Source organism: Amblyomma maculatum, chromosome 11 (genome assembly GCF_055883805.1).
Source record: "Amblyomma maculatum isolate TAMU_Amacu chromosome 11, ASM5588380v1, whole genome shotgun sequence".
NCBI classification, from domain to species: Eukaryota; Metazoa; Arthropoda; class Arachnida; order Ixodida; family Ixodidae; genus Amblyomma; species Amblyomma maculatum.
The window spans coordinates 20,291,604-20,319,000 of NC_139354.1; the positions used below are offsets into that span (position 1 = coordinate 20,291,604).

At 43.9% G+C, this 27,397-nt stretch overlaps 1 protein-coding gene across 4 annotated transcripts in view; it reads right to left on the reverse strand.

Annotated features, from left to right (window-relative positions):
- Positions 1-2,369: 2,369 nt before the first annotated feature.
- Positions 2,370-27,397, reverse strand: part of Mbs (Myosin binding subunit) — an 86,247-nt gene continuing 61,219 nt past the window's right edge. The window contains exons 14-18 of one of the 4 annotated variants that reach the window (XM_084583245.1): positions 23,510-23,644; positions 22,890-22,994; positions 18,011-18,046; positions 14,187-14,237; positions 2,370-5,430 (exon numbers count right to left, since the gene is read on the reverse strand). In XM_084583245.1, the coding sequence (XP_084439371.1) occupies positions 5,344-5,430; positions 14,187-14,237; positions 18,011-18,046; positions 22,890-22,994; positions 23,510-23,644 (414 nt within the window). In that variant the 3' untranslated portion in view covers positions 2,370-5,343. Of the gene's footprint in view, positions 5,431-13,134; positions 13,237-14,186; positions 14,238-18,010; positions 18,047-22,889; positions 22,995-23,509; positions 23,645-27,397 lie in introns of those variants that run through there. The other 3 variants (XM_084583246.1, XM_084583247.1, XM_084583248.1) reach the window with 3 other exon arrangements.

Genomic DNA, 27,397 nt, shown 5'->3' on the forward strand with positions numbered 1-27,397 from the left:
CAGGGGGTTTCAGTCCCAATTGGGATGCCTTCGATCATTCCCAATTGGGCTTCCCATTGGTTATAATTGGTCCAAAGGAAAGATTCCAAATTGGGAAAGTCAAGTCAGTGATATCCTTGAGTGAGATGTGCACATATATACATACCTCTATAAAGAGACAAAAGTGAAAATTTCAAGTTCTTGGTATATGCCGCTTATTCTTGATTTTATCGTGTCCACTGTAAGTGCAGGCATTATTAAATAAGGTAACTCTGAATAACAGAGATGTGTCACTGGTTCCAGAAGCACTGTTCAACGAATGGAGTATATGTCTGAAAAGTATCCTGCGGATATATACATTGAATCTGTGTTCGTTCAGTGTGTGTGATGCATGCTTGTGATTTTTGTAAAAACTTGCTTTTCATTCCACTTGTATAAAAGTCGGCTCCCTTGTAATTTCGACAGAAAACATTAAAATTGCATCTATTTTTTTTTTTTTTTTCAGCTATGAGATTTCAAACTATTTGGGCTCAATGGGTTATGCCATTTGAGTTCAATTGGTGAACCATTTGGTCTTCATAGGTGACCAATTATTTCAAACTGGAAGCATCAATTCATATCAGATGGTCAGGCCCAAAGGGTGGCGAAAACACACTTGGTTTCTGACCAATTCATTTCAGTTCGGAAATTCCCAGTTGGACCCATTGTTTTTTGACTGGGCAGTTGGCCTTGCTGGCTCTGGCCCAGGACATTCTCGACGCTTAATAGTGCGTTGAATAAGGTTGTTTTCTACTCCACATGGTAGGGGAGCCGAGGCCTACAGAACAAGCCAAATTACTGAGCTGCGCTAACCGCGGAGGCATGGAAAAATACTTGGACCGTTAAGCCACTCCCACAGAACATGAATTTGGTGCATAATCAGAAAAGGCATGAAGTTATGGCAAAATTTCTTAAAAATGTTACCATTCCCGCTGTGGAGACCACAAATCATTTGCGCATCTGCAGGAGAGGGCACTCCAGGGAACTACCAAGGATTTCGACAGATCTGTGGAGTGCCACCTAGACTCCTCCAAACCGGCTCTTTTCTAAATCCTGCCATACAAAAGCACATGGACCAGACATTCTTGGGTAGGCGCCTTATACCGCATGGTGTGAGCTTGTCAGGATAACACGAATATAGAAATGATAAGGTAGTCAACTGGGAGGCAGCCCTGTTCAGCTCAGACATGGAGGCCCAGCGGGCCCTAGTCCAGAGCGCGTGCAGCAGCTTATGGTATCCCAGAATAAGGACTTCCACCCAGTGTCACAACCATCCCCATTTATCATGCCCAAGTAAGCTCTGTCCTTAAAAAAAACTACGCTTTCCTTGCCCTCGCAGATTGTTGGCTTTTCCTCATCCCGCACTCTAAGGTAGGCAGAAACCGTCAGGCATCAGACTTGTATACAGTTTTGATTCAGCCAAAGCAAGCGTGGGGCTATACTTCATGGTTGAGCCAATAGTGTCTTGATTTGAGCACCTGTACTGCTTGTTCAACAGAGGCTATGTACTACATGTCAGAATGGGCTTTTATTCACACATGGTGCAGTAGGCTTTCATCCGTTCCACTAGTAAAGGGGCACTAAACAGAAAATGAAGGTTGCCCTGTATCAGTAGAATACTAGCTCCTAATCGTAAAAATACCAATCTTACCCGAGGCAAATTAAGCTATCACAAGCTAGAAAAGGGTGCGAATAAAAACGGAGGTATTGCCGCCACATCCCATACTCGCGCGCACGGCACATTACGAAAAATGAAAGCAGCGCGAACAAAATGACCACCAACCGTTGATGCAATGAAACATTTCAGATGCTTGCAACTCTCCCCGTTGGGGCCTTTTGAGGGACAGGTGTCTGGATTTTCGTCATTGTTTAGCTTGATTTAAGTCTATGTATCCACCTAACATTGAAACAGGGACTGCGCATTCCTTTCTCTAAAAACCAACCAACTCAAACAAAATATGTTTAAAACATCGCGAGTGAAAATGGGGTTTGAGGTGCCTTTGTGTCTACTCTTGAGACAAAGCTTGAGCGTCCACCTAACACCAGCTTTAGAATGGGCTGGCGTCAGGATTATGATTCAAAACGCCACAGTAGCATTTATATACTACAGCTCATGTATGCCTTACGTGACCAAACTCAACTGTCATATCAGAGCCCCCCCCATTTTTGTTGAAAAAGACCTCAGAACGTTGAGAGAGAAGAAATGAAATTAGAGTGTGTAGGCAAATCCCACATAGTCGTCCATGTGCAGAAATGCCTTAATCATCCTTCTCAAGGCAAAAAAAAAAAAAAATGCAAGAAAACAGTTATCTCTGCTGAAAAACAAAAAAGGAAGCCTGGACAGGTCTTCACAAATAAAAAAAAAAGAAACTTTTATTACAAACACTCATCTGAGAAGCGACACTGAAATTCCTTCGCAGGAATGAGTGCCTACGACTTCGATAAAACACTTCGTACAACACAGGCACAGCGAAGTTCGTTCTGTCCAGGAAAAAAAAATATCAGCAGATAAAGCGAGGGGGAACAAAAACACAGCATGGGTAAAACGACGCAGTCCACTTTGTGCAAGCATTTTCATAAATAAATATATTAAATGTCCACGTCAAAATGCTCACTGTCCTGTTCTACGCTGGAGCCTGCAGTTTTGCTCAAGCTCGGCCTCATATCGGCACATAGTTGGCTTGAAACTGCAGCGTCACATGCACACATCCTTCACAATGAAAAGAAGATATAACTCTGCGGTAAGCCAAGACGAACAACCACAAGGAAAAAAAAAGAAACCTCAGTCAACTTCGACTTCATAACCTTGACTCCATAATAAAATGCGACTTTGTTGTACTATAAGTTACAAACTTCTTTCGCGGAGCTACATCTTCCAAAATGTTTTAAGTAAAAATGGGCAGGAGGGGTGGTCATGTATGTTGGCTTTGTATGTTCAAGGCACCGTAACACTGTGTGTCAGGATGTAGCGTTAACACACTGGCCAAAGAAGATATGTACATCTGTTTTAGAGAGCGCAAGCCATGATGCTGATAGAAAACACAGCCCAAAATTCCTTGAAGTAATCATGCCGCGCAACGTAACATGTTCTTGACAGCAACCCGAACATGCTGGGCGCACAAAATTTTTCAAATTCAGAGCTTATGTGGCAGACATCAGTGCAACGTGACACAGTTGTGTGGTCTTGTACAAGTATGAAGTCAGATGCCCTAAATAATGCTGGACATGGTGTTGACTTGCGGCGTTTACTCTCCAGAAACTTGCCTAGGAACAAATAACTCATGGCACTGGGAATCGTTCTTGCAAAGAGTACAGACTTATCCAAAGCAATGGCTTGTCCTTTAACGACTTTGACAAAATTCATTACATTGGTCTATAGGAGTATACTGCACTATATTGCCATGTTGCGCACAGAGCGACAGATTACCATTATGTAATCTCCAAATGCATAAAACCTACAGTCAAGTCAAACTTTTACAATGTGAAGCTTGCACACACCAATTATAAGTCTGCCATTTGTAATCACCGAGTAGACTCAGGGTGCTTCTAGTGGTCTAAAGCACCAGCTGTATCGTTACTGTCAATGCATATGCCCTTAAAAGTATAGATGTAACTAATTACACATTTATATCAAGGCTCGTAAAAAATAAAATTGGGCTACGATGGCCCGCACATCTAAGAATTTAGAGATATTTCCAACCAAAAAACTAACTAGCTATCAAGTTGGTAAAATAAATTGCAACTTTCCTTTCTATCCATAAATCTCAAAAGGAGTTTACGCTGAAAGAAAAATCAAGAACGATGCGCAAGAAAGGCACATGTTCTCACTCTCCCATGCATTCTCAGAGCAAGTTCTCAATCGCACAACCTGTTGCAGCAACCAATTGAAGCAAGAGGTTGAAACAACTAGTTGAAGTACTTTGCAAGACACAAGCTCAGTGGTAATCGATAACCTTGTTGAAGCTAAGCTGATGCTACCAAGGCATCGACAACGTTTCAACATACTGAGCTCCATAAGGTCAGCAGTACATCAGTTCCAACAGAAAGTGTGTCTTCGGTTATCACAGGGTATCATTTAATTTGTTCCTACTGGCCAGTACTTCGCTGCCATTACAAACCATATTACAGCCAGAAACTACGTGGCTGATGAGGGAAAATAAAAAATAGCACCAGGGTGCTGAAGCACCACAGCAGCAGCACCCCAGGTGACAAGAGTTGATACTACCTCTCAGAGCGGCCAGTCACTAAGTGGCACTGACTTAGGCCCATTCACAGAGGGGAAAACTAAGAATGCAGAGAGACCAGACGCACGAGGCTCTGAAGTTGCAACAAAAGAAGCTGAACAGCAGTGCCACCACAGTCGCTGGCCCATGGAGAAACAGCTCTAAAACAACGCGGTTGTCGATACACAGTGCAAGACAACACATTGGGAAAACATTCTCCAGGCACACTCTATAGACACTTGCGAGCCCTGCATGCAGAATTGGCCGCCTTACCAGATACTCCATCGCATGCGCATTCCCCACTGAGTGCCTTTTTTTTTCCTCTGAGAGTGTCGAAGCAATTTTTGAGGCAGACTGCGCACTCTTGAGGTGCTGCGTGAAATACAGCCGACTGCAGTGCGCCCACCCAACAAAGCTGAATCAAGGACAACTTCGTGGCTCTTTGAACACCTTGAATCAATAATCACATCACTTGAAAAAAAAAAGTTTTTAGATATTAGAAGCAGAAGTATTTTAAAAGAGCAAAACTCTGGAAGCCAAAACAAAAATTGGGCCCTGACTAAGCGATGTCACAACAGACCATCTAATCATATTTTTATAGTGAAACAAGTACTGCTGTGCGAGCACTTGCCTGTCTAAACTGGCAACTGTAAGCAGCAGCTTGGCTTGTTGTTTGGCTGAAGTGACCAAAAGCAAGCTCAAAATCCTGTCCTTCAGTAAAAGCAGAGCGAACATTGACGGACATGCATCCAGTGACGTCACTCACACAAGGTTGCCTGGAGAAATTTCTCTCCTCCCCGACGAAAGCCGCAAAACACTATCCTGCTGTGAAATTTGGTGCAAGGGCTTTAAAAGTTGTGAACACATGGGGAGAAATTTCAGTAAAAATCCGATAAGGCAGATAAAAAACAAAACCCACGAAGTTGGCCTTCAAAACAATGCGCTGGTGACGGCAAAACAACGAAGCGGCGGCGATCGGCCCCCGGGAGCCAACAAGCAATGAGCATTCTCCTTTTCGGGCAGCGGAGAAAGGGATCGATGGGTACACAACAGGGGACAGAGGGTGGCGGGACAGCTCTTCGACCAAGGACGAGAGGAGGAGCTATTTGGACAGCTTGCTGATGACGCGTATCAGGGCCCCGTTCTCCTCACGAAGCCGCGCATTCTCAGCCCGAAGTTGTTCCGATTGCTGAAAGACAGAGAAGAAACGGGAATGGCTCTGAGAATGCTCCCCTTGACACAGTAAAGGTCATGCCGTGCGATACCTGCACACATCAAGCTAAAACAAACAAACTACATGTTCAACATTTTTGGCACCAAGCTTGGGTAATGCCAGCACCTGAACTGCACCTAGGCCTGCATGTGGAAATTAACTGAGAAAATTGGCACATGAGAGAGCAAGTGCATGGCAGAATACTTTATCATTTGCAAAACTAGCATTTAAAAATGTTTCCAGGCCAGTCTAATGTCCCAGACACAAACACAGTGCAAAGTGCTGGCTAATATTTTGTTGTTCTGCCTACTTTAATAATTAACTGATATTAGCTTTTTAAATGCGGCTTTGAATGCTTAGGTGTAAAAAGGCAAGTTGCCAAATGCCACCAACGTGATATCTAATCCTGGCACTGCAAACATGGTGGCCTTAGTGTTACTTGCTCAGAGAAAAATGAAAGCAGATGAAATCCTATTACTGCTTATCTCGGGGCCAACAACAATCTGAAGCTCTGTTGTTGTAGGCAGCACTTTACCAAGTCTTTGGTTAGATTGCCACCGTGTGGTATTTTTAGGTTTCAGGCTTTCCAATTTTTCTGAAACAAAATGAGCGACACCCAGGAAAACCAAGTCGGAATGCCAGGATCAGATCAATTCAATGGTTTTGGACAACTTGCCTTTTCACTGTAAACACCAGAGTGTTCAATGCCAGATTTGAAAAGTTTGTCTCAACGAATTATCAAAGTAAGCAAAAATGAAAAATACCATCTAGTACATTACGTAACTTCCAAGAATGCTCAGTTTGACCTCAATTCCAACGAACTTTTTGATATATTTAAAAATTTTGACCAATTTTAGCTGGGATACCCTGCACAGACCAACACCGATCTGTGACACAAACGAGATGTAGTAGCACTACCGTCAGCTTTCTTGGTGGACTGGGGGTGAAAAAAAGGCTTAGTGCCCAGAGGAATACATCTCATCAAAATTTTTCAAACCAGTTTTCCTGATTTCACAAAGTGCCTATCATGTCGCCCCTTTGTGCAAGGTAACCATGAGCATTTTAGAAAAAAGTGGGAAAGTATGAACACTGGTTTTGGTTTATGGGGTTTAACGCCTCAAAGCAACTCTGGCTATGAGAGGTGACGTGGTGGATGTCTCCAGAAATTTCGAAGACCAATGTGCACTGGCATCACACAGCACACGGGAGCCTTATTTCTCGCCTCTATCGAAAGCGACAACCCTAACCAATGCACCACCACGGCTTGAAATCTGAGAAAGGGTCACCCTGAAGCACTCAACAAGCAAGTTAATGGTTCTATGAGATAACAAAGGTTTATAAATATTTTGCAAGTACTCCAAAACATACAAATACCTACATATGAAGTGGTCTCAAAAGTCAGGTCAAATCGGTATCTAAATACCAAATATTTATTTTTTCCGCTATCAACAAGCTCTCCTCTCTGTGCATTTCGATATCAAAATACGAAAGGTGCATATTCACATCACCAATAATGAAGGCTGGATTGAAAGTAAATGGCCGAATGAAAGACCAGCGCAGCGATCTTTACAGGATTGTGCTTGGAGCACAATTAATCCGTCGCATTCAATGCAGATGGAATTTTTGGGGCATTGCAAGGGCTGCGATACTTGAATAAAAAAAAAAAAAAAGAACTTTTCATCCTACTTGCCACCTTCTTCTTTAATTAGGTAAATTAGGAATTAGGACAATATTAAGTAAATTCACTTTTCTCCATTATAAATGTGCATTTTGCCGCAGGCAAAATATGTATGTACACATCCTGAAAGACCCGGAGAATCATTTTCAGGCGAGAAAAATAATTTGATGCCATCCTCCTCGGTGTCCCTTGAAGGCACAGCAGATCTGAGTGTGAACCTAATGTCCCACACTTAAGATGTCCACATAAAATAGCTCATCACAGAATAAAATAGCCCATTTTAAAATAGCCCAGATTAAAATAGCCCATTTTAATTTAATTTCAACACTAAAACTAGAAGGCTGTGCAAATAAACAGTGCAGTTTACAGTACAATAATTTAAACCAAAAATCATTTTTAGGTAACCTGCATGCAGCTGTTAAGGAATGCCAAACTTAAGCAAGGCACTAATTAGATGTTCAAGTTGTATTGCTGGTCGTCATACTCATGCGCTCCTAATTCACTGTTACAAAAACCAAAGGTCGCTCCATGACACAGCCACACATGTATGATGCACAGCAGCTGCTGACAAGACAATGCTGCCCCACAACACACATCCGTATGCAGCATGGCAGCGTTTGTTCTCTACAATAAAATCCACACATGCCTTTCACTCGAACATTTGCAGGTTCGCCTCGAGAAAAAACACAATACAATAGAATCTCGGTGATGTGAATCTCATGGGGCCGCGCAGTGGCATAGTGAGGGGGGTGCGGTCCGCACCGGGTGCAAGGCTCACGGGGGTGCAGCTGGGCAATGAGAGAAAGTAAAGAGAGAGGGGGGTTGAATTGTTGGGTAAAGGCACGCATTGGTGCCCCTGAGACACTGACCGACAAGTGTGATCTCCTAGAACGAATTATTCTGTTGTGAGTGCTTGAAAACACGTCTTAGTTTATGTCAAGAGACTCCACGCCATTTTGACTTTGGACCGGGCCTGTGTACGTCCGTGTATCCTAGAAACACCAGCATTAACTCGGTACCCACCGGAAACCCCTGCGCGGCAGCGTGTTAGATGACACCCGTCTGCGGCCACGCCGCCGCATCGCCTGTTTTTGTGTATGCGCCGTTCATTCTCCTTTCCCAAACGAGGACCGCTGGCTCCGGCAGTCTTTTGTCTTGTTCATTTATCTCCTGTGCTTTTCTCGCTCCTCGGCCCAGTCACACATCCACCTCACACTTTCAAAACGTTGAAAGGCATGGAATGCCTGTTGCTCAGTGGAATGGCAAGCCTGATCACTACGCGCTAATAAAAAAAATAATAATGAGAAGGAGGGCACCTTAAGCAGGGCCAGGTGCTTTAAAAGGAGAATTGCGAATGAATGTACTCAAGGGTGCTCACGCAGTGCATTATGCGGTTCTTACCTTTTTTGTTCTCTGAAAAAGGGTAAATCGCTAAAATTAGAAAGCGTTAAAGAAGGAACACGGAGACGCCCACTGCCTTTTTCGGAAATATGTGCTTTTGATCTGATATTTTGCTTAATTATCAGTCGTGGAACACGACCTCTGCATCCTAGTGTTAAAAAGCGAAGAAAAAGAATATTTCACTCGCACTGCGTGGTTGGGTGCAGAGCGAACTTGATTTCAAAGCAAATCATGAGGAAAGAGGAGGTAGAAAGGAAGTTCCGATTCGGTGCTTAAAACGTGGGGGAGCAGCACCCTAGCGACACCACTGGGGCCGCAAAAAAATTTGCATCAAAACGTACATAAATCAGTATGGAGAAATATGGCAGAGGCATCTACACAGATCTGCTTTCAGCCGGAGATTTATTTATGGTCGTGTGGGCACAGCTCGCCTCTCGCGGCGTATAAAGCATGACAGATGATCGTGACTTTGCGGATAAGCGAGGCGCTCAGCTCCGCGACCTTCTCGAGAAGTGTACAGAACAACAAGAGATTGCGGCACCTGTGATATGCGGTCTGGGCGTATAGCGCGACTAGTGATTGTGGAGTCGATGCACGGGTGCAGACCACACACTAACGCCGTGTGCTCCACTGCCAACTGCTCACAGTGCATAGTGCGACCAGCAGTTTGTGGGCTGCACGCCCCCGCAATCTCTTTGCGGCCCGTGAAGCACGACAGGCGATCGAGACATTGGCAATTTGTAAGACATGCTGCATTGCAAACTGCTCGCGGTGTGCACAGCTCGGCTTGCAGCACCGGTTTACATGTTTCTGTCATCTACAGTAGCGCGAAACACTGTTTGGAACATCTTGAATTCCTCATAATGCACCCGGTACTTGTGTCTACCAATACAACTAGTCGTGAATGACTCTGTGTTCTCATCATGTAATTTAGTGCAGAATGCCAAACTGTGCTCAATCTAAGCTGGCACTGTATGACAACAATAAAAGATTTCTCCTCTCCTACTTAGGCACCCATAACTGAATGCTGCCACTGAAAATTCAAGTATTAATGGGCACTTTACATTGCACTGCATTCCATAGGAGCATACATTACAGTGTCAGCAAAATACGCCCACAAGTCAGACTGGTACAAATTCCTTAAGAAATGTAGATGGCTAAAATTTTGATAAGTACAAGTTATTAAACGCAAATTTAAAAAATTTGCGCACATACCTGATTGGTAAAATAAGCAAAGAAAAAGACCTGCAGTTATGAACACTGAATGCTAACAAAATGCTGCTATAGACTTCAGAGGCAATAAAAATGAGACTAAACAAGAGCAGAAAATGCTTTCCCTTATTAATGTGGCTCCATGTTGAAGAAACCCCGCACGACCAAAACGAACAACTAGTTACAGTTGACCCTGCTTTTGTCTCGCTAACATACACCCTGGCTATGTCTATTTCACAAGCCTGTTTTTACACAGTTTCAGCCTGTGAAATGACTCGATTCCCCCAATATTCAACACAGCTCATATCGCATGGTTACTACTACCACAAAGTAGGCATAGCATCATGCTGTACTAAACCTTATGTTCAACGTTTCATCCTTTGCACAATGAAACTATGAAACCACCTTCCCAGACCACTGTTGACATCGAAGGTTGCCAGCCACGGCACTGCCAACATTTCACAAGATGAGTCTTGAATGTAGATTAGCTTTATTCTTCGAGACTTCTATGTTAATCCTGTACTTATACCCCAGCCATTCTCTGCAATGTCATTTAGCCCCGAGGGTCTAAATGAAATGAAATGAAACAGGCGTAAACATGACCGCTGGTTTGCAATGAGTTGTAATGCATTAGTAGTGCTGCAATCTCTACGTATGCCATAATAACAGACATATGCTACGGCGATTAAGGTATGCTCGTTCCGCACACAAGGGGCTGTCTAAACATGCTGTTAAAACGTGCACGTCTAAAGAATCAAACCACACTGCAATCTCAAAAGAAAGAAAAAGTTATTTTGCACACTGAGAAAAACTGCACCAAGAGCAGACATATCTAACACATTCAGAAAACAGAGCACACCCTGTGTGCAAGACAAATGATACCATGTGAAGAGAAAAATCTAACATGTCAAGTTATGCATGACCAAGCAGGCCAGGGTATCATGATAAGAGACAGCTTAGAACGAGGTGAAGAACATGGCTACACAATATCAAAGAAAACTGAACAAGAGCCGACGAGGAGCCTTAGTCTGCAAACCAATGCTTCAAAACCTTGTCAAAACATTGCCTTGTGGACTAAAGCTCCCCCTCAGCTCCTGTTAGGTTTTCTGTGACAGAATTGCCATGTACAGCAGTCTTTTCTTCGTGATGACCAGTTTACTCATGCAAAATGTCGCCAGTGCGGGCCACATTGCACAGTTGAACCTAGTTGAACAATGGACCTAGGAACACTGCACAGTTTGTTAAACAAAGGCGGTGACGGCCTACTTAAGCACACTGTTTCCACTTTTTTTTTTTAGTATCTGGTAGCCATTGCAAGTGTGAAAAGAAAACCCCGGAGACTTGGGAACAAATTTGAATAATTCGGGTAAAATCTTAAATGCTTCGCAAACTTTCTAGGGCCAAGAAACAAAATGAGCATTAAAAAAAAAAGGTCACAGGGTAAAAATTCGAGAATGTGTAAAAATAAAAGAATGGCTAGCACAACAGTTGCACGGTACACCAGTCGTACAAGTCACACAAAAAGCTGACTTGAAGACATGTTCAACTATGCTGATGACAAACGAAGTGCCAGTAAAACCAGCTCACTGAACACAAAATCGTAGCTCCTTCAGTATGATGAAGCTTTTAAGGGGATACAGGGCTCTAATGAGCCAAAGATTGCGAAGAAAAGCAACTTGTTAAAAATGACATTTTGCGAATTACAGCCCATTTCCTACACATCAACTCATTTATTCATTCCCTAGGCCATTAATTTCAATTTATAAGGTGCAAACGAGCTGAATAAATCCCATTTCTGTTCATTTCTCCTTTTCCGTTTTTTTTTCCCAAACAAATTTTTGACACTTTGCTAGTTTACAAGATGGACATCTTCGCATCTAGAGCAGATAAAAGAATAATTTCTATTTCAGCATACTCCCAAGTGATCACACTACACAATGTCGGCAACAGATTTCTCATTTTGTTCTTGCTAATATTTTTGCGCACTCACACTGAAGCAGAACAAGTTGTAATATCTTGAAAACTAGCTGACACACTGGAAAAGTGATTGCATATTGAAATCAGCATAACAAACTAAGTATGACTGCATTTTCATCGCATTTAGTCTAACAGTAAAGAAAAATGTTCCCAAGAGCCCTGCGACGAATGGGAAAATAAAAACTTTGAGAGTTGCGGGTCTTCCAATGTATACCCGATAAATATGTTCCAGAGACTGACTGGATAGCCTTGCAGAACAGAGAAAACTGTGTAGCGTCAAAACACTTCTCTGCCGCACCGGTAAATACCCTGCTCAAAGCAAACTCAAAGTAAGCAATGGACGAGCTGTGAGGGGGGTCTCAGTTCGATGCGATATTTCCTTAACTGCACTACTTTCCTGCGAATCAGCCGAATAAGATCGCTATGCACAAACGCTCTGAACTGCAGCACTCAAGGGCAGCCGAGTCATTTTTCTGCTTTAGAAAGGGCAAGTGTTCTTAATTCTCATACTCCCTATTCCACTTCAATAAAACTCCCCATGCACGTTAGAAGCAGTGTTTGTTACCAGCCAAGTTAAAAGCAATCTATGCACACCCCAAAGAAAGCAGTTGCTTACTAGCTGGCAGCATAAAAAATTGCCTCAGGCTTAAGCTGAGGCACAGTCTAAGTAACATCAACTGCTAAACGATACCTTTTTACCTGTTCAGTAAATAATCACAGTCAGCTCCAAACCAACCGTTTGCCTGCAAGTACCACTCTTAAACAGTGTTGCTTCATACACTTTCATAAAACGCCATTGCATGGGAAACTCGATACCAACGGTCACCACAAAATATTTAGACTAAGTTTACAGCTTTTATTTTCCTCTGCATGCTTGGCATCAATTTCAACTGAACTGTAGAATGTTAAACCACCGAAACTATGAAACCTGTACTTGGCAATTCACCTCTGCCTGTCTCCTGTGAAAGTTCAGTTAATTAATGCAAATGAACAAAAATTTTCATGTACAGTTTCAACTGGCTTGCTGCAAGCGGCCACATGAGCAAACTCCAACCTGGCAGTCGCCACTGATGAGCACACGAACATTTGGAGAAAGTAAAGCCCTAACAGTTCGAAGTGACGTCGATTCTGGTTTGAGGCACCTAAGAAAGGCAAAATAAGATTTCCTAAAGCAGAAAAACAAATCGGTGCCCCCAGTTCCCTACGTGCCCCGAGTTTCTGCGTTTCGAATGCAGGCTTTCAGCGATTCCACACAAAAGCTCGGTAGTACAAGCCGTACTAGTCACGCCACTCTACAACGCAAAACGGCAGGCAGAGTTGTGAGAACAGAGTGCGGTCAAAAAGCCAGGCACGCTATTACTCTGCCAAGATGCGTGACCACGCCAATCAGTGAGTTGTTTGTCATTTCTTTTTTTCTTTTTACCTTCCTATTTGGACAAGTTCGACACGACGCGAGTCAGCGCACGATTTTCGGCCTTGAGCTTGGCGTTCTCGGCCTTGAGTTGAGCCAGAACCTGCAACAAGACGGCCCGCCCCGCCACAGTGAGATCACGACGCGAGACATTCACCGTGCTTCTGAAAGGAAGAAGGTTTTGGGCGATGATGTTGGCCATTCCTGGGTTGCACACGATGCCTGCCTTCCTCCAGCAAGTTGTTCCCACTCCTAGTAGGAATGGCGCGACAACTGATGCTGGGCATGGTCATTGATAGACGACTGGAGTGCACATCGGAGGAAACTGTAGATTTGTGCAAGGAACCATGAACTCTGCCTGCTAAATTTGTGACAGAGTGCGGAGCTTGACTGAGAACAATGCTTATCAAGGGAATTTGCTTTACAGTCACGTCAACATACTTCTTGTCAATCCGCTTCTGTGGAGTTGGCTTTCCATATAAGGGCTGTACAGACCTTTTCTCGACATTTCCAATGTCCAATGAGAATGAGCACATTACCAGCAGTATAGACTTACATCAGGCCTGCACAGTGATTCCCAGCTCTTCCTTTTAGTTTTTTTTTCCAAAAGATTAACAGAATTCAGTATTGATCCGAAGTCCTTGTTTTGTTCATAACAAAACGAAATGAGCAGGGCTTTAGGGGCGGCCCGAGTTCACTAGCCAACGTTTTGACAAGAATTCCTATTTTATTAATTAATGTTGGCTAGCGAGCCAAGGCAGCCCCTCAACTCTTGGTCCTTTTGCTTTTTGTTCTTCTAGGAATTCCACCTCCATGCCCACCTCTATGCAATTGCTTTTCACACATTACACAGTGCTGAAATGTGGCTCCGGTAATGAATGATGACCATAGTGAACAGCCTAACCTGTGCTTAAAGTAAAATTAGGCCAAACGGCATTTGCCAATGACATTCACGGAGTCTGCAGTAATAATGATGCATTCCCAACACAGCACCAAAACATGAGCTGTAGGCAGCATTCTGGAGCAGCTAATGCAAAATGGAAGGCAACGCACCTTGAGCTCTTCCTCCATCTCGGAGACTTTCCTCTCGAGTGCTCGACGCTCCTGTGCAAAAACAAACATGCATGCAGAAAGAAATGAGAAAACAGAAAGCACAACTCAGCATAAAATAACAACAAAAACAAGGTAGATATCCATTAACATGATTCTGATAAGACCTCTTAATCACAAAGGCACTGTCAATGGTGATGTGCGTTCCAGATGCCACTCAAACGTCTTGGTGGGTTTCAAGCCTTGTCTGCAAGAACTGCTCTTGCATCACACGAGAGAACTTTTGTGCAATGTTTCCTGGAGGCAGTTAACAAAGCTAACTTTACAAATTACTCAATGCAATTATAGAAACAGACACCCAATTACATAGCACCTACACATACAAACCAGACCAATTCTGCAGCAAGAGTTCATGCTAACCAGATTTTTTGTTTTCCTTTCAAAGCATCAAACCAAAACCTAGCAACCACCTTCACACTGTTCAGATTATCAGAAAATTTATCAGAGAATTGAAAATTTGACTAGTAAGAGTTTGCCTGGAAGGTATGCTATGTTGTAGCTGCCCACCAGGTTGCACGTCAAACTTGAAAATGGGGCCAGAGATAAGCAGATGGACAATGACAGAGATGATGCTGATCAGCAAGGTTTTTTTTTGTTTTTTTTTTGTAAGCTATTAACCCTTCGAAAGCCCTATGAGCAATCCCCTCTGCTTTCAAAAATGTGTGCTGTAATGTAATGCTGGCCGTTGGGTGGTGCGGCCATCTGTGCTATGCTTCTAATAGCCCGTATTATAATCTCGCTTTTAATATTTGCCAGCTGAAGGCGATGGACTGAGGAAAAACCATAACTACCCTTCCCCCCCTGGGGCACAGTCACTCTGTGCGCGCAGCTTTCGAAAGGAGTAAAGGCTTCTCGGTGTTTGACACCATTACGCCTGCGATTATTTGTTCTAACATTCGTGAGGGTGGTTCTGCTATCTGTTTTAACTTTCCAGAAGAATTTTTATCATTGTCAGGCTGTGTCCAGTAGGGAATGTCAAGTTTAAAAAGTATGCGTTGTTACCTCTCCACGAGCTCACTCACCAGCGGCAAGCCAAAGTCGTTGACCCATTTTTCTATCTCTTTTTCACCTTGCATTGACAAGTTACTAGTATTTTTAACTTTGTACGGGCTGCTGAAAGCGCTCCTTCTTGTGGATGTGTTACTCCCCAAAAAAAAGCCCAACATTAAAAGAATTAATTATTCACTGTTCCCAAATACCGCACTTTTAAATTCTGCCTGGCTGTGCAAAACTGTACAAAAAAAATTGCTGGTCTAGTATGTATGCGATAGCTTCAATCGCGTCCCTCTCCTCGGGCTCCATGCTGCAGCAATGGCCTGGCATGCTGCACGCTCCACTTAATACATTCAGTCACAATGTGGCGCCAATTATAACGTGAAACTGAACCATATGCCCATGCCATAGTTCATCACTTTGACCTTGATCTTTATTACCATGGGGTGCGACACCACAGCAAAACCACGAGTGCTTCGTGGTCTGACCTCTGGCTCACTTGAAGGTCATATTCCTGTGCACGGTGACCTTGGCTTCTCACTGTGTGGTGAAGCTATCACTTCAAAAAACCTCTTGCTATGTGATTAAACTTGATTGCAAACTGACCAGCCTGTTCTACTTCCATTTCTGCAATCTGTTTTGTTGCATATTTTTGCCACATTGTCACAGCTCTACTATCTCAATTGGTTAATTTTTCTTTTTTCATCTTATTTTTCTTCTATATTTATGTTCACGTATGACTGCTGAATACCTCTGTAACCCCCCCCCCCCCCCTCCAACCCTTATATATGTCCTTAACAGGATCTTTAAGGATTATTAAATGATGATGATAATAATAATGGTACTCTTGGCACTACGTGCTGTCTAAATGCACTTAAAGATGAGGGTAATACCTTGCTGCCTCCTTTCTCAAGCCAGTTGTGCAAGTGACGAGGGAATAATAAAAAGAAAACTCTTCTAAAGTGAATTTCCTTTGCTCAAGACAAATTAATGAAATAAAAGGTTCAATTTGCCTGCATTTTCTATGGCTCAGACCTTTCAGCAACCTATGTGACGGATAAGTTGGCGCTTCCCACAATACTCTGCATCCTGGTGCTCCAACAGTTTGCAAACAGTACCCCTAGTGCTCCGAATGCACAGCCTGATGTTACTAGTTAAAAGAAGGTGACAAAAGGTATGAAATGTACTGAGAAATACAGAGCATACCAGCGGCCGTTCAACTCTGTCACTCCACTATCTAACACCGGCGACAACGGTGCTCAGTAACTTTTTCTCGACAGTGATTGTCATTCTGCCATATGAACTGACCGCGCCAATTCACCTTCATTTTGTCGCTAGATCAGCTGGCACTACTTACCGAAGCCTCCTTTACCTAGATGTAGCCTGGATAATGTTTTTGCTATCAAGAATACTTTTTACTATTTCCAGCGCCTGTGTGATGAGAAGTATGCTTTGAATAACGAATACTAACAATATATGTCTTAAGGAGAAACCAGTAACTTCAAGCTGGGACTAAATCTAATGTATAAGAAAAGAACCATGTTTTGGCTCGGTAGCGCCCACTCCACATGATGAGAAAGTGCCGGCTATGGAGGCGTTATGCCACAGCCCTAGTGTAACTGCTGCTTAAACAACGCTGCATCGTTTCGTGAAACGCCATTATGGGCTGTTGATGGAGTATTTTAGGGGAATCCCCAAGTTGAAATAGATTTGTAATAAGGGGATAATTACTTATCGACATCCCCCCAAGCGCAGCCATACAGATACAACGGAAAGCTGTACAGCTTTCTTAGAAACTTAGTACATAAAGAAAATTCCCCGGATCAAAACAAATTGCAGTAATTGCAGTCAGTTAATCACAGTAACTGATTGCAGCAATTGTTCCATTTTGTCCTGAGCATTTTTCCTCATGCGTTGATATAGGATGCGGTAGTTTTTTGCCACAGAAAGCCACTGTCACGGCAAGCTAACACAGTTGTGGCCTTTCTACTGAAGAACAAGCATTCTTTAGAGTGATCAGAATGCTGACTGCAGCAAAAAAAATGCTATTTTTTTTATATGTTAAACTGGTAAAGAAAGTGACAGCGCCAATCTACCTTGAAATCAAACCCTGAATGCAGAATATGCACAGTATCCACAAAAATTGAATTATTGCTTTTGTCTGTATTCGAAATCTTTTGTCAGTGTTCCTGAACACATTTTCCCAGGCGCCTACTTTTGCAGAAAACCAGCATTCATCAAGCACCTGCACTCAAGGGTTACATAACAAGTTCCACCACTGCTAAAAAAAAAAGAAAAGAAACGATGCCACTGGGCGAAGACATTAATTGCAGTGTTCCGACGCTAACGTGCACTTCATAATGCAATGTGACGTAGCCAGCCAATGGCAACCAATGCTCTCATGCCGCTTTTCGAACCAGAGCAGCATTACTCGAGTGGTGTGAACATGAGGGCCGTGGGAGCGACGACGGCCTCCCATGGCAAACACTCCCTGCGCTACAACCGAGCCAACTAGCCAAGTTCTGCCGTTATGTTAGGTGTCACGGTGGTGCATTTCAGCAGAGTCGAAGCGCCACCTGCGCACTCCGTATTATTCCAGGCTGAGATCGTACAGGGGGCCCGCTAACTGTTACCGACACTTTCCCCGGCGAGCTTTACAACACCACCATAACGGCAACATGTGAACACTGGGAGTGGAATTGCACCAAATTGGAGTGGGGTGACAACACAAGCGGTTGGGTTAAAAATGCGAGAGGTTTATCAGGCTCACTCACCCTTTTCTCAGCATCGCTGAGCGAATTCCGATTGTTCTGAAAGCATGCGGGAGCACACAGTACAGTAAGACACACACACCACAGAAAGTGACGCGGGTAATGCTTGGTGGCAAACAACAAGAACAAGGCAGACCTTCATTAGAACCAAACCAAGGCCAACTTTTTCCTTCTCGAAAACATGTTTCCTGAATAAGGACCCTCGTTCAGAGTTCAAAAACAAGGTGGGCTGCACTCATCCAGTTCCTCATACATCACTCTTAGGTGTGCAGCAAGAAATACTGGCTATAGTTTGAAATGGCTACACTTTACATCAGTATTCCCATTAAAATGTTAATGCTTTAAGGATGCCACGTACACCTCAATGGTTCCTAAATTAGACTAAATTGAACTGGCTTTTCTCAAACATTTGTGTAATGAACTTTATTTAGTAAGCATGTACACAAAAGTAGTTATCTACTGTTTAAATGTTCAGTAATTCTTTAGCCCGTCATTTAAAAACCTGTAAATTTTTATTCCTCTTGGCTCAGTTCGAACTAAAGAAGGTCTGCCAAAAACGAGGATTAAAGCAGCGTTTTGCACAACGTCGAACCTACAGTTATTGCATTAAGGACACGGCTTACAGGGAAATACAAAATGGTAAATGTAGCACATTTTTTTTTTCTCTTTAATGTAGACACCCACCGCACGGTGGAGACAGCCAATGGGTTCACAAAGACACTGGGAGGGAGCAGAACAACTAGAATGTAATTTCATATTAAACACAGCAAACAACAGGTTGTAGCTGTTGGAACCACTGAATGCTGACATGAAATTTCTCATATTTGAATACTGCAAACACAAGACAACAGAGGCAAAGTCAATTTATGATCAAGTAAAAAAAAAATACAAGGACCCTGACCAGCCAAGACAACTTATCAGCACTCCGGATAAAACATCCACGACGGAGGCAACTACAAATATCTAAATGAAAGAACAAAAAGAAAATGTCCACGGCAATCAAGTTTATACAAGATGTCAAAAAAGATAATAAAATAAAAATAATCGCATCAATGATGCCGTAGTTTCTGGTATACAGCCTGTGCCAGGCATATATATATATATTTTTTTGGTTTAACGTCCCAAAGCGACTCAGGCTACGAGAGACGCCGTAGTGGAGGACTCCGGAAATTTCGACCACCTGGGGTTCTTTAACGTGCACTGACATCGCACAGCACACGGGCGCCTTGCTTTTCGCCTCCATCGAAAAGCGGCCGCCAAGGCCGGGATTCGATCCTGCGTCCTTGGGTGCAGTAGTCGAGCGCCGTAACCACTGCGCCACCCCGGCGGGTCCAGGCATATATAGATGGCAGAGATAAATTTTGGCTAGGAAAAAAAAAAGTGCTACCATATCCTCTCTGCATCCTGTATACAGAATCACGCTGAGCCCTCCATGCTACAGTGGGCGATTTTGAAAAAGAAAATACCGCGCAGTATGCATGTATATATAGCCTGCAAAGCTCGAAACTCACTTTCGAACACGTAAGTCACCAGACTGTGCACCGCAAACTTGTGACATTCATTTACTCTAGTTTCAGGAAAACAAAATAATCTGACATTTCAAATTAAAAGGACCCTGAAAAAGTATTCACGGTCATATTCTAATGCAACAAACCCGTACAGGCGGCCATAGTGAATACTCAAGCCAAAATTAAAAGGTCTATACTATGTCTCGGAAGCTGTTTGCAGCACTGCGAAAGGCAGAGGCAACCGGGTCCAATCAGATTCACGGGTAGAATAACAGATACAGTCCAACCTACTTATAACAATATTGAAGTGCCACGAAAATATCATTGCTACAACCAATAATTGTTATAACTGGGCTAAGCCAAAAAAAAAAGAAAAAAAAAAAAGAGAAACGAGAAATTGAGGAATTTTATTAAAGAGGAAGTAGCTTACATTTTTCACTTATTCGAGGCAAAAATAAGTAATCAGATTAAATTTAATTTGACTGCTTCAAGCCAATATTGTTAACATCTCAGAGCGTCCAACTGCCGCACAAAGCGGAGCATAAGATTTTCAGCATAAATGACGGCCCGCAGGGACTTGATCATTCTTAGGACTTCGTGATGTGGTTTGGCTGGCATGGTCGCAGTGTTTGTGTGTTTTTCTTTTCCTGCTAGGATTTGCACTCAGTGATCAAATGTAATTGTTATAACCAACAATGTACTGTTACAGCATCGTTATAGTATGTGGGTTATTTTACCATAGAACACATGGCAAAGTTGACAGTGCTACGGCTGTCTATTGTTATATCCAATATATTGTTCAAAGTGGCATTGTTATAAGTGGGTTTGACTAAAACCGTGCTCCTACTGTCGCGTATCTATTATTCTGTGCATGATCCTGATTGGGCCCTGTCGTCCCTGCCTTTCGCAGTGCTACAAACAGCTTTCGAAGGGGGAATATACACGAATTTAATAATTGAGAAAACTTTTCATAATTCGCTCCTTGCAAAAAGCTTGCAACCTATTAAGGCCACACCCCGCTGAATGGTCTTAGCCACCCATAAATAACCGCTGACGTCAAATGGATTGTTTGGGTATGCCCTAGTCACGCAAAGGGATGGAATGCGATAGTGTGCTGCTGTAAGCTGTGCTGAGTTGATGGGGGAGAGGGGGAGCTTTTGATTGCTGACATTTTCAATGACAGTAAGCTCATTTAGGAATAAAAATGTCTGCATGTATTTTCTTTATTAAGTATATTTTCAGGGTCCCTTTAACAAAGAAGAAAAAAGGCAGCCTACATTAAATTTAACTACCTGTGGTAATGTTTTGCCAGACACCAAACTACTAGTACATAGCTATACCTACACAACAGCCTCAAAGTGTACGACTATACAAAGGTATAGCCGATGCATTATAAGGGTATGTCAGCTTGAGATTACAAAGTTCATTCTAGGTTCCGATCAGACAGCCTAGAGCCTGCAACAATGCACAGGCAAACACCAAAAAGAAAAAAAATAAATGGCTGTATCATAGTCAACATAATAATCTTAAGCCCTACCAAACCTACAACAGAAAGGCTATTTCAAACAAATGTGCGCATGTGCGCCAGGAAGTTATTACAGGTGTATGTACGGCTATGACAATGCAAAAGCGGCTTTACGCAGTCGCCAATGTGCCGGGGGAAAAAAAAGCAAGTCCAGCCAAGCATACAGAGTGCAATGGGACAAAGCTGGGAACCATTCAAAGCGGGAAACATCAGAAAAATGTAACGCAGTGTATTCTTTTTCCCAAGTGAAAAATCAACCTATTGAAATTATAATGTTAGTAAATATTGGACTACTTTTTTTCCACTCCACACAAGCAAAAATGACCTCCATGTTAACATCTTCGACAAGCTACATCCAGGTAATTATAGCAAAATTTTATAAACTCTTGCTTAGTTAATTTGAGCTTGCCGTTTATTTCAACCAATGGCTTTGGGAAACGTCAGATGTGTTAAGAAAGCCAACCAGAATGCCCTTCGTGGGAGCTCAACGTACAGTAGAACCTCGATATAACGAAGTAATACTTTTCAAAAAAACAATTCCGCTATATCACAAGCTTCGCTGCACCAAGGTATTTGTCTTTCAGTGACACAAATGATATTGCACATCCCTAAAAATTCTGATTTAGTTTGGCTACGAGCGCATGCGAGGATAGTACAGGTGATTTCATGAGAAACACCAAACAAAGCAAGCAGCCAGCGAATGAAGGTTCATTAACTCGAAATCAGCTATCTCAAACTATCCCTTCAATCCAGATATTCTGCAGATCTGAGCAGCTCCATACATCTGCTGTGCATAAAGAATATATATTGCCCTCGAGGTATTTCTGATCAAATTAGGACAACTTGAATAGTGACCGATGGCTGGAGTTGTTTAAGTGAACGAAATTACTGTTTCAGCACATCTTTGCATGCAAGAAAATAAAATGGATGCTCGACAATATTGCTGTAGAAGTCGGAACAGTCAGACCGTCACTCCGGACAGTGAAGCATCATGTGCATTTTGAACAACCATGTACATAGGGCATCGTGGAGGGGAAAAATTTTCTTTTATTCTACCTGCATTGCTTCTACAAACATCCTTCACGTTACTGCAACAAGTAAAATTTGGGGAAGGGGGAGGGGGCCTTCTAGAGGGTAGGGTTGGTCCAAATTTGCTTTCTATGCCTGAAAAACTTTGACGTACCGAAACAGTCGCGTGAAACTATTTTGTTAAATCAAGAGAAAAAATACATTCACTCTGATAGCAGCAAGAAACTGAAATTAAAAAAGTTTGTTGTATCGCGAACTTTATTGTAGTGAGGTTCGTCATATCGAGGTTCAACTGTAATTCGTACATTCTCCCTCTTTCTCCTTCAAGTCTGGATTATCCAAAATTTGACTACTCAGTAAAAGCACAGGCATACGATCTGTAAAGGTAGCAACATGAGCTGATGGCACAGCAATGCAAGCCAGGTTAGCAATTATTATGTTTACGAGTACAGCCAATCAGTCTTGCTGGTAGCAGTATAAAAGTGGTAACCTGGCATTTTAAGTGAAGCTAAGAATATGGTGGCACCCTAAAGAATGGCAATAATTCTGTCGACCACATGCTCAATACTACAAAGACAACTTTTTAAGTTTGGTTAGGCAATTTGCAAAGAACAAAAGAAGTAATGCAAGCTCGCAGGGACAGTAAGCACACACAAGTTACGGCTTGTGCAGCCGTATGAACTGGTGTTCCAAATTCAAGGCACATATGCTGTGGTAGACGACTGTTAGGTGAACTACCAGCTAAGCACCAAGAGGTGTAAGCGCAGCAACAGATATCAATATGTTACTGGTGAAGGCAGCCCCTCTCCCTTGTGCTCACCAACTGCGCCTTTTCGAGCTGACGTCTCGTCGTCTCGAGCTCATCCTCGGTCCGAGACAGCTTGCCCTTCAGCTTGTCGTAATCCTCCTTCAGTTCGGTGTAGAGCTGCATCCACCCCAAAAGGGGGAGATGTTGAGTAAACGAGCAGACACTGATATAATGACTCGATGGTGTTCTTTGTTACCTCTAAAACCTTTGTACACAAGCTCACTAATAACTGTTGACAGACATGTAAGTTGATTACCAACGTTTATAATGCTCAAGATCTTTTGAGTAAAAGATCTACTTTCAAAAGAGGCAATGATGACAGGGTGATGCGAAGGCCTAATTCACAAACTCCTAGAAATGTCCATAAATTGTACACCAAGATTAGCAAATTATTTTGCGTTGTGTTTTTTTCATCTGGAGCAAGCAGAGTTTCGCCATGTAAAAGATTGGACATAAAATGAAGCTACTTGGGACCAGGAGTCTTGCAATGACATTACAGTGGAACATACAGTGCAATGCATCAGCATGACATTGAACAAAAATGACTGCACTGGTGCGCTTTGTGTAATGTTGCCAAAGGACATCATGCTCATTCTTACACTCAAACGGTACCGAAACAAACTGCCTTTTACCTTTTTGTAGTTGAGCTCATCGTCACCCTGGAGGCTTGCCACACTGCTGCTGAGTCTCGACTCTGTCTCGGACTTGGTGCTGTCCGCTAGGGAGCCCGTGGAGCCACTGCGACTCCGCACCGTGTCTGGAGCACTCTGCACAGAGTTTTAATCACAAAAAAGAACAGCTGCTTTTAACAGTAGAAATTAAGTCATGCACTGATTAAAGACATGAAACTGCTGAAGGGCCACATGGCAAGATGAAGCAACCGCAGGACATGATTGCGTGCCAATTGGAACCACAAACCATTTGTCGTTACTTAAAAGCAGCCCAATGTTTAAAATAAAGCAGCCTTTATGGCACATATACTATGGGCCATGCCTTTCTCAGAGACTAGATTGTCCATTTAGAGAAGAGAGGGCCTTTGGCAAAAAAATTTTCATCAATGAAATCGACTGCAAAACAGTTATAGAACCTGTACGCTTCATACGACTTCATGTTCATATAGATTAGTTAAAGCCGAGCTTTTTATCCTTGACACTCCTGCTAATGTGGGAAGAATACGTCATATGATATGACAATGCAAACAAGCTAGCTGAAATCCAGAAAAACAATGGGAACTCAACAACCGTGGCAAAACGGGGCTGACGATGCTAGCGTGATTAACCGCAACCTAAACTGTCTTGTTATTTTTGTATCGTTACCAGCAGATGCAATAAGGGTAACAATACCATGATGCTCATCAGAAAATTCGAAGTTAGTTTTTGCACTTGACACTGCACAAAGAAGGGAACTTTCCGTGTCCGTCAAAACTTTCCCTACTGTTTACAGGTGCTTCCAAATGACCAACATGACGCTGTGTTAGCCCGTAAAGCCTTCCAGATTTTTATAATTACATACTGTATGAGCATCAACTGCTTGGTGCTGCAGTGCCGGAAGACAGTGATGAGAAAGAATTGAGAGGGCCAAGGTATGCCCATAATTACTGCTGCTGAAGACAGTGTCATCTCGTAGGCTGTTCTGATTAATGCAGAGGAACCCCCTTGCCAATCATTGGCTACTATGCATCGCAACCCCAAGAAGCTATGACTAATGTTTTACCCACTGCATCTAGTGCAGGCGATACCAAAAAGAGCCCCTAATGGTGATTAACAGCCCAAGGAATCACTTGCAATTGTTACTTATAAAAGTAATTAATGTATTCTATTATTTACTTATAAGGGAGTGACCAATTTCTTAGCGCCCACCTCAAGCTCCGCCATATGGTTACAAAGAAAAGCTACATGGCTTTTACACAAACTTCATGGTAGCATAGAAATTCATGCTGATGCGGAGCTCGAACCCGCGACCATCGTCTATATAGGGCTGTTGCTCTAATCAACTGAATTAACCTGGAAGGGTAGCGTAATCAGATGGTATCAAGACAGTGAACTAACCAATAACTCAAAAGTGGTAATGATGTCATTCCAAAGTTTACGGGGATCCGCCAATGCTGAGTAGGTCTACAACAAAGCAGTCATTAATATAACTCCCAGAACTCTGCGGTAGCACTTGCTTCGAGAGGATTGCTCTGCACGAAGCAGAACACAATGCACTCTCTACAGCAGCATGACCGATGCATATGCCCTACCACTCTGCCTTGCTGCCGCTGTACCTGAAAAATCGATGCTCGAGAGAAAAAAAATCTGGAAGGATGAACCGTGTCCCCTCAGCAAGCCGTCTACAAGGATTTTTCCTTAACATGGACACCATCACAGCTCCAACTCACAATTGGAGCGCTCAAGCACGCACTCACGTATAGCGAGGCAAGACCTCCGGCCGTCCGGCCAGCCCCAGTGTAGCTCCGAGACAGTGTGGGACTGCGCGAGGGCGACATGCGGGCGCCTGCCGCAGTGTAGGCGCTCAGGCCGGCGCTGGCGCGCAGGGGGCTTCGGGGCCGGTCGGCGCCGGCTCCGTACGTGCTCGGCGACGGCGACAGCGAGCGGCTCAACGCCGTCGGTGCGGACAGCGAGCTGTACGGAGTGCCCAGGCCCGAGGAGTAGCCGCCGTAGCGGCTACCCCCGCCGCCGCCAAAGAAGCCGTACGACATGACGACGGTCGCGAACGGGTTACGTAGGGATGGAACTCGACGCGATACCAGTGCAACTAATACGATCCCACGCTCTCTTAAGTGGGACACCAGAAGCACTTCGGAACAGTCTCGAAGACCCGCGAGCCGTTCACGGCTGCTCCTTTTCTGGAAGACAGGATTGCAACTGTGCAGGAAAGATACGCTACGCCAACTGTCAGAATTCCAAGTCCAAACAAAGAAACAAACAAAAAATAAGACTCAAGTCGCTAGACCGAAGAACACAAAGTTGCCCCCTCCCTCAGGTAAACTGAGCAGTAGGCACATCTGCGAGGTCTCGCCGTCCAAAAACGTCTGCTTGTCGATCGCAGGGCGAAACGAAAACTCGATCCACCAGACGACACCGTAAAGACACCGCAAAAAGTGAAACAAGAGCGGTGTTTGCCTTGGCGACCAATCCTCCTTGCGAAGCACTCACTCGCTGATGGGGCCCGTCAAACGGTCATGGACGTCGCCAAATGTAAACAGTCGAAACGGAAGGCAGGGCTAGAGCTTCCCTTCGCAGACTTCAGCACAACGACGCACTTTCTCAACGACGCTCGTCGTTTGTGTGGCCTCGATAACCGCTACCTGGCCACTCTACACTGGTGATCGTGAACATACACTTTTTCCACCGGCTTCTTGACGCAGGTGATTTTCTAGGCGTGAAATCTCGGCAAAGGGCGAGGGTCGATCTGAGGCCGAATCCCACTGCACAATTACTTATGGCACACGCACACAGATCCGATGCCACCACTCTGAGCAGACGACGCGATGTCGATATGCTTTCTGCAGTAAACTTCCCACCACGCAGACCTCCACCACAGGAGAGTCCAGCAGACGATATCTTCGAGCGGAGCAGACGAGGAATTGGTTCCGATCGCTCTTGCTTCACGGACTTCCGTGACCTCTCAAAGGTGGGCGGCTAGAATAGATCCGGAATTCCTTCTCACAGAAGCGTCGACTTTCATGAATTCCAGGCGTCGACGCGGTTATATCCAGACTATGGCACGCAACTCGCTGCTCCGCTGTTGCGGTCACCCCGTGCACCGCGGGCGATGAAGCGCGTCCTCTCCTCTCTTCCAGGATATCCGACGCAACAATGAGAACCGGCCGGCGGCGAGATTGCGGCCCGCAACTACCCTCCCACGATCTTCTTTGTTGCTACTTCTTTCTTTCTGTTTAGCAACAGCGACGCTGAAGGCGGGCGCTCAGAACCGCGAACAAGGTCGGCCGAACAGAGCGTAAGCTCGGAAGCACCAAACCCTCATGGACTTAACACCCTGCGCCTAGATGAGACGTATCTCAATATCTTATCGCACACCGTTGTAGCCGAGGTGAACAGACGAGTGGTCCAAAAAAAAAAAAAAAAAAAAACGCACTGTGCTCAAGCATGCATAATAACGTCAGCACATATTTTCAGATACACCGCACTTAACAGCTCGCAACGGCACGAAAGGTGACAAGGCGAGAAGAAGCAAGTGATAAACGGAACGAAAAAAAGTTCGTCGCCAAACTGACACTGAGCGGAGCCGCCGCTGCAAGAGCAGACGACACGCAGTTCCCCCCCCTTTTTTTTTTTTCGTACACGAAGTTGACGACACAAGAACTAGAAACCGGAGTGCGCACGCGTACGCACTGACGAACGAAACCGATTACTTCACTGCCTGCCGCCTGAAAAGAAGAGATCGTGCCGTCCAATTTACCACGGCGCGAGGCCGATTTCTACACGCGTGAAAAGAGATGGCGTATCTTCAGCACAGCTGAGGTGGGACTACGGTGAGCGCGGCTCAGAGAAAGT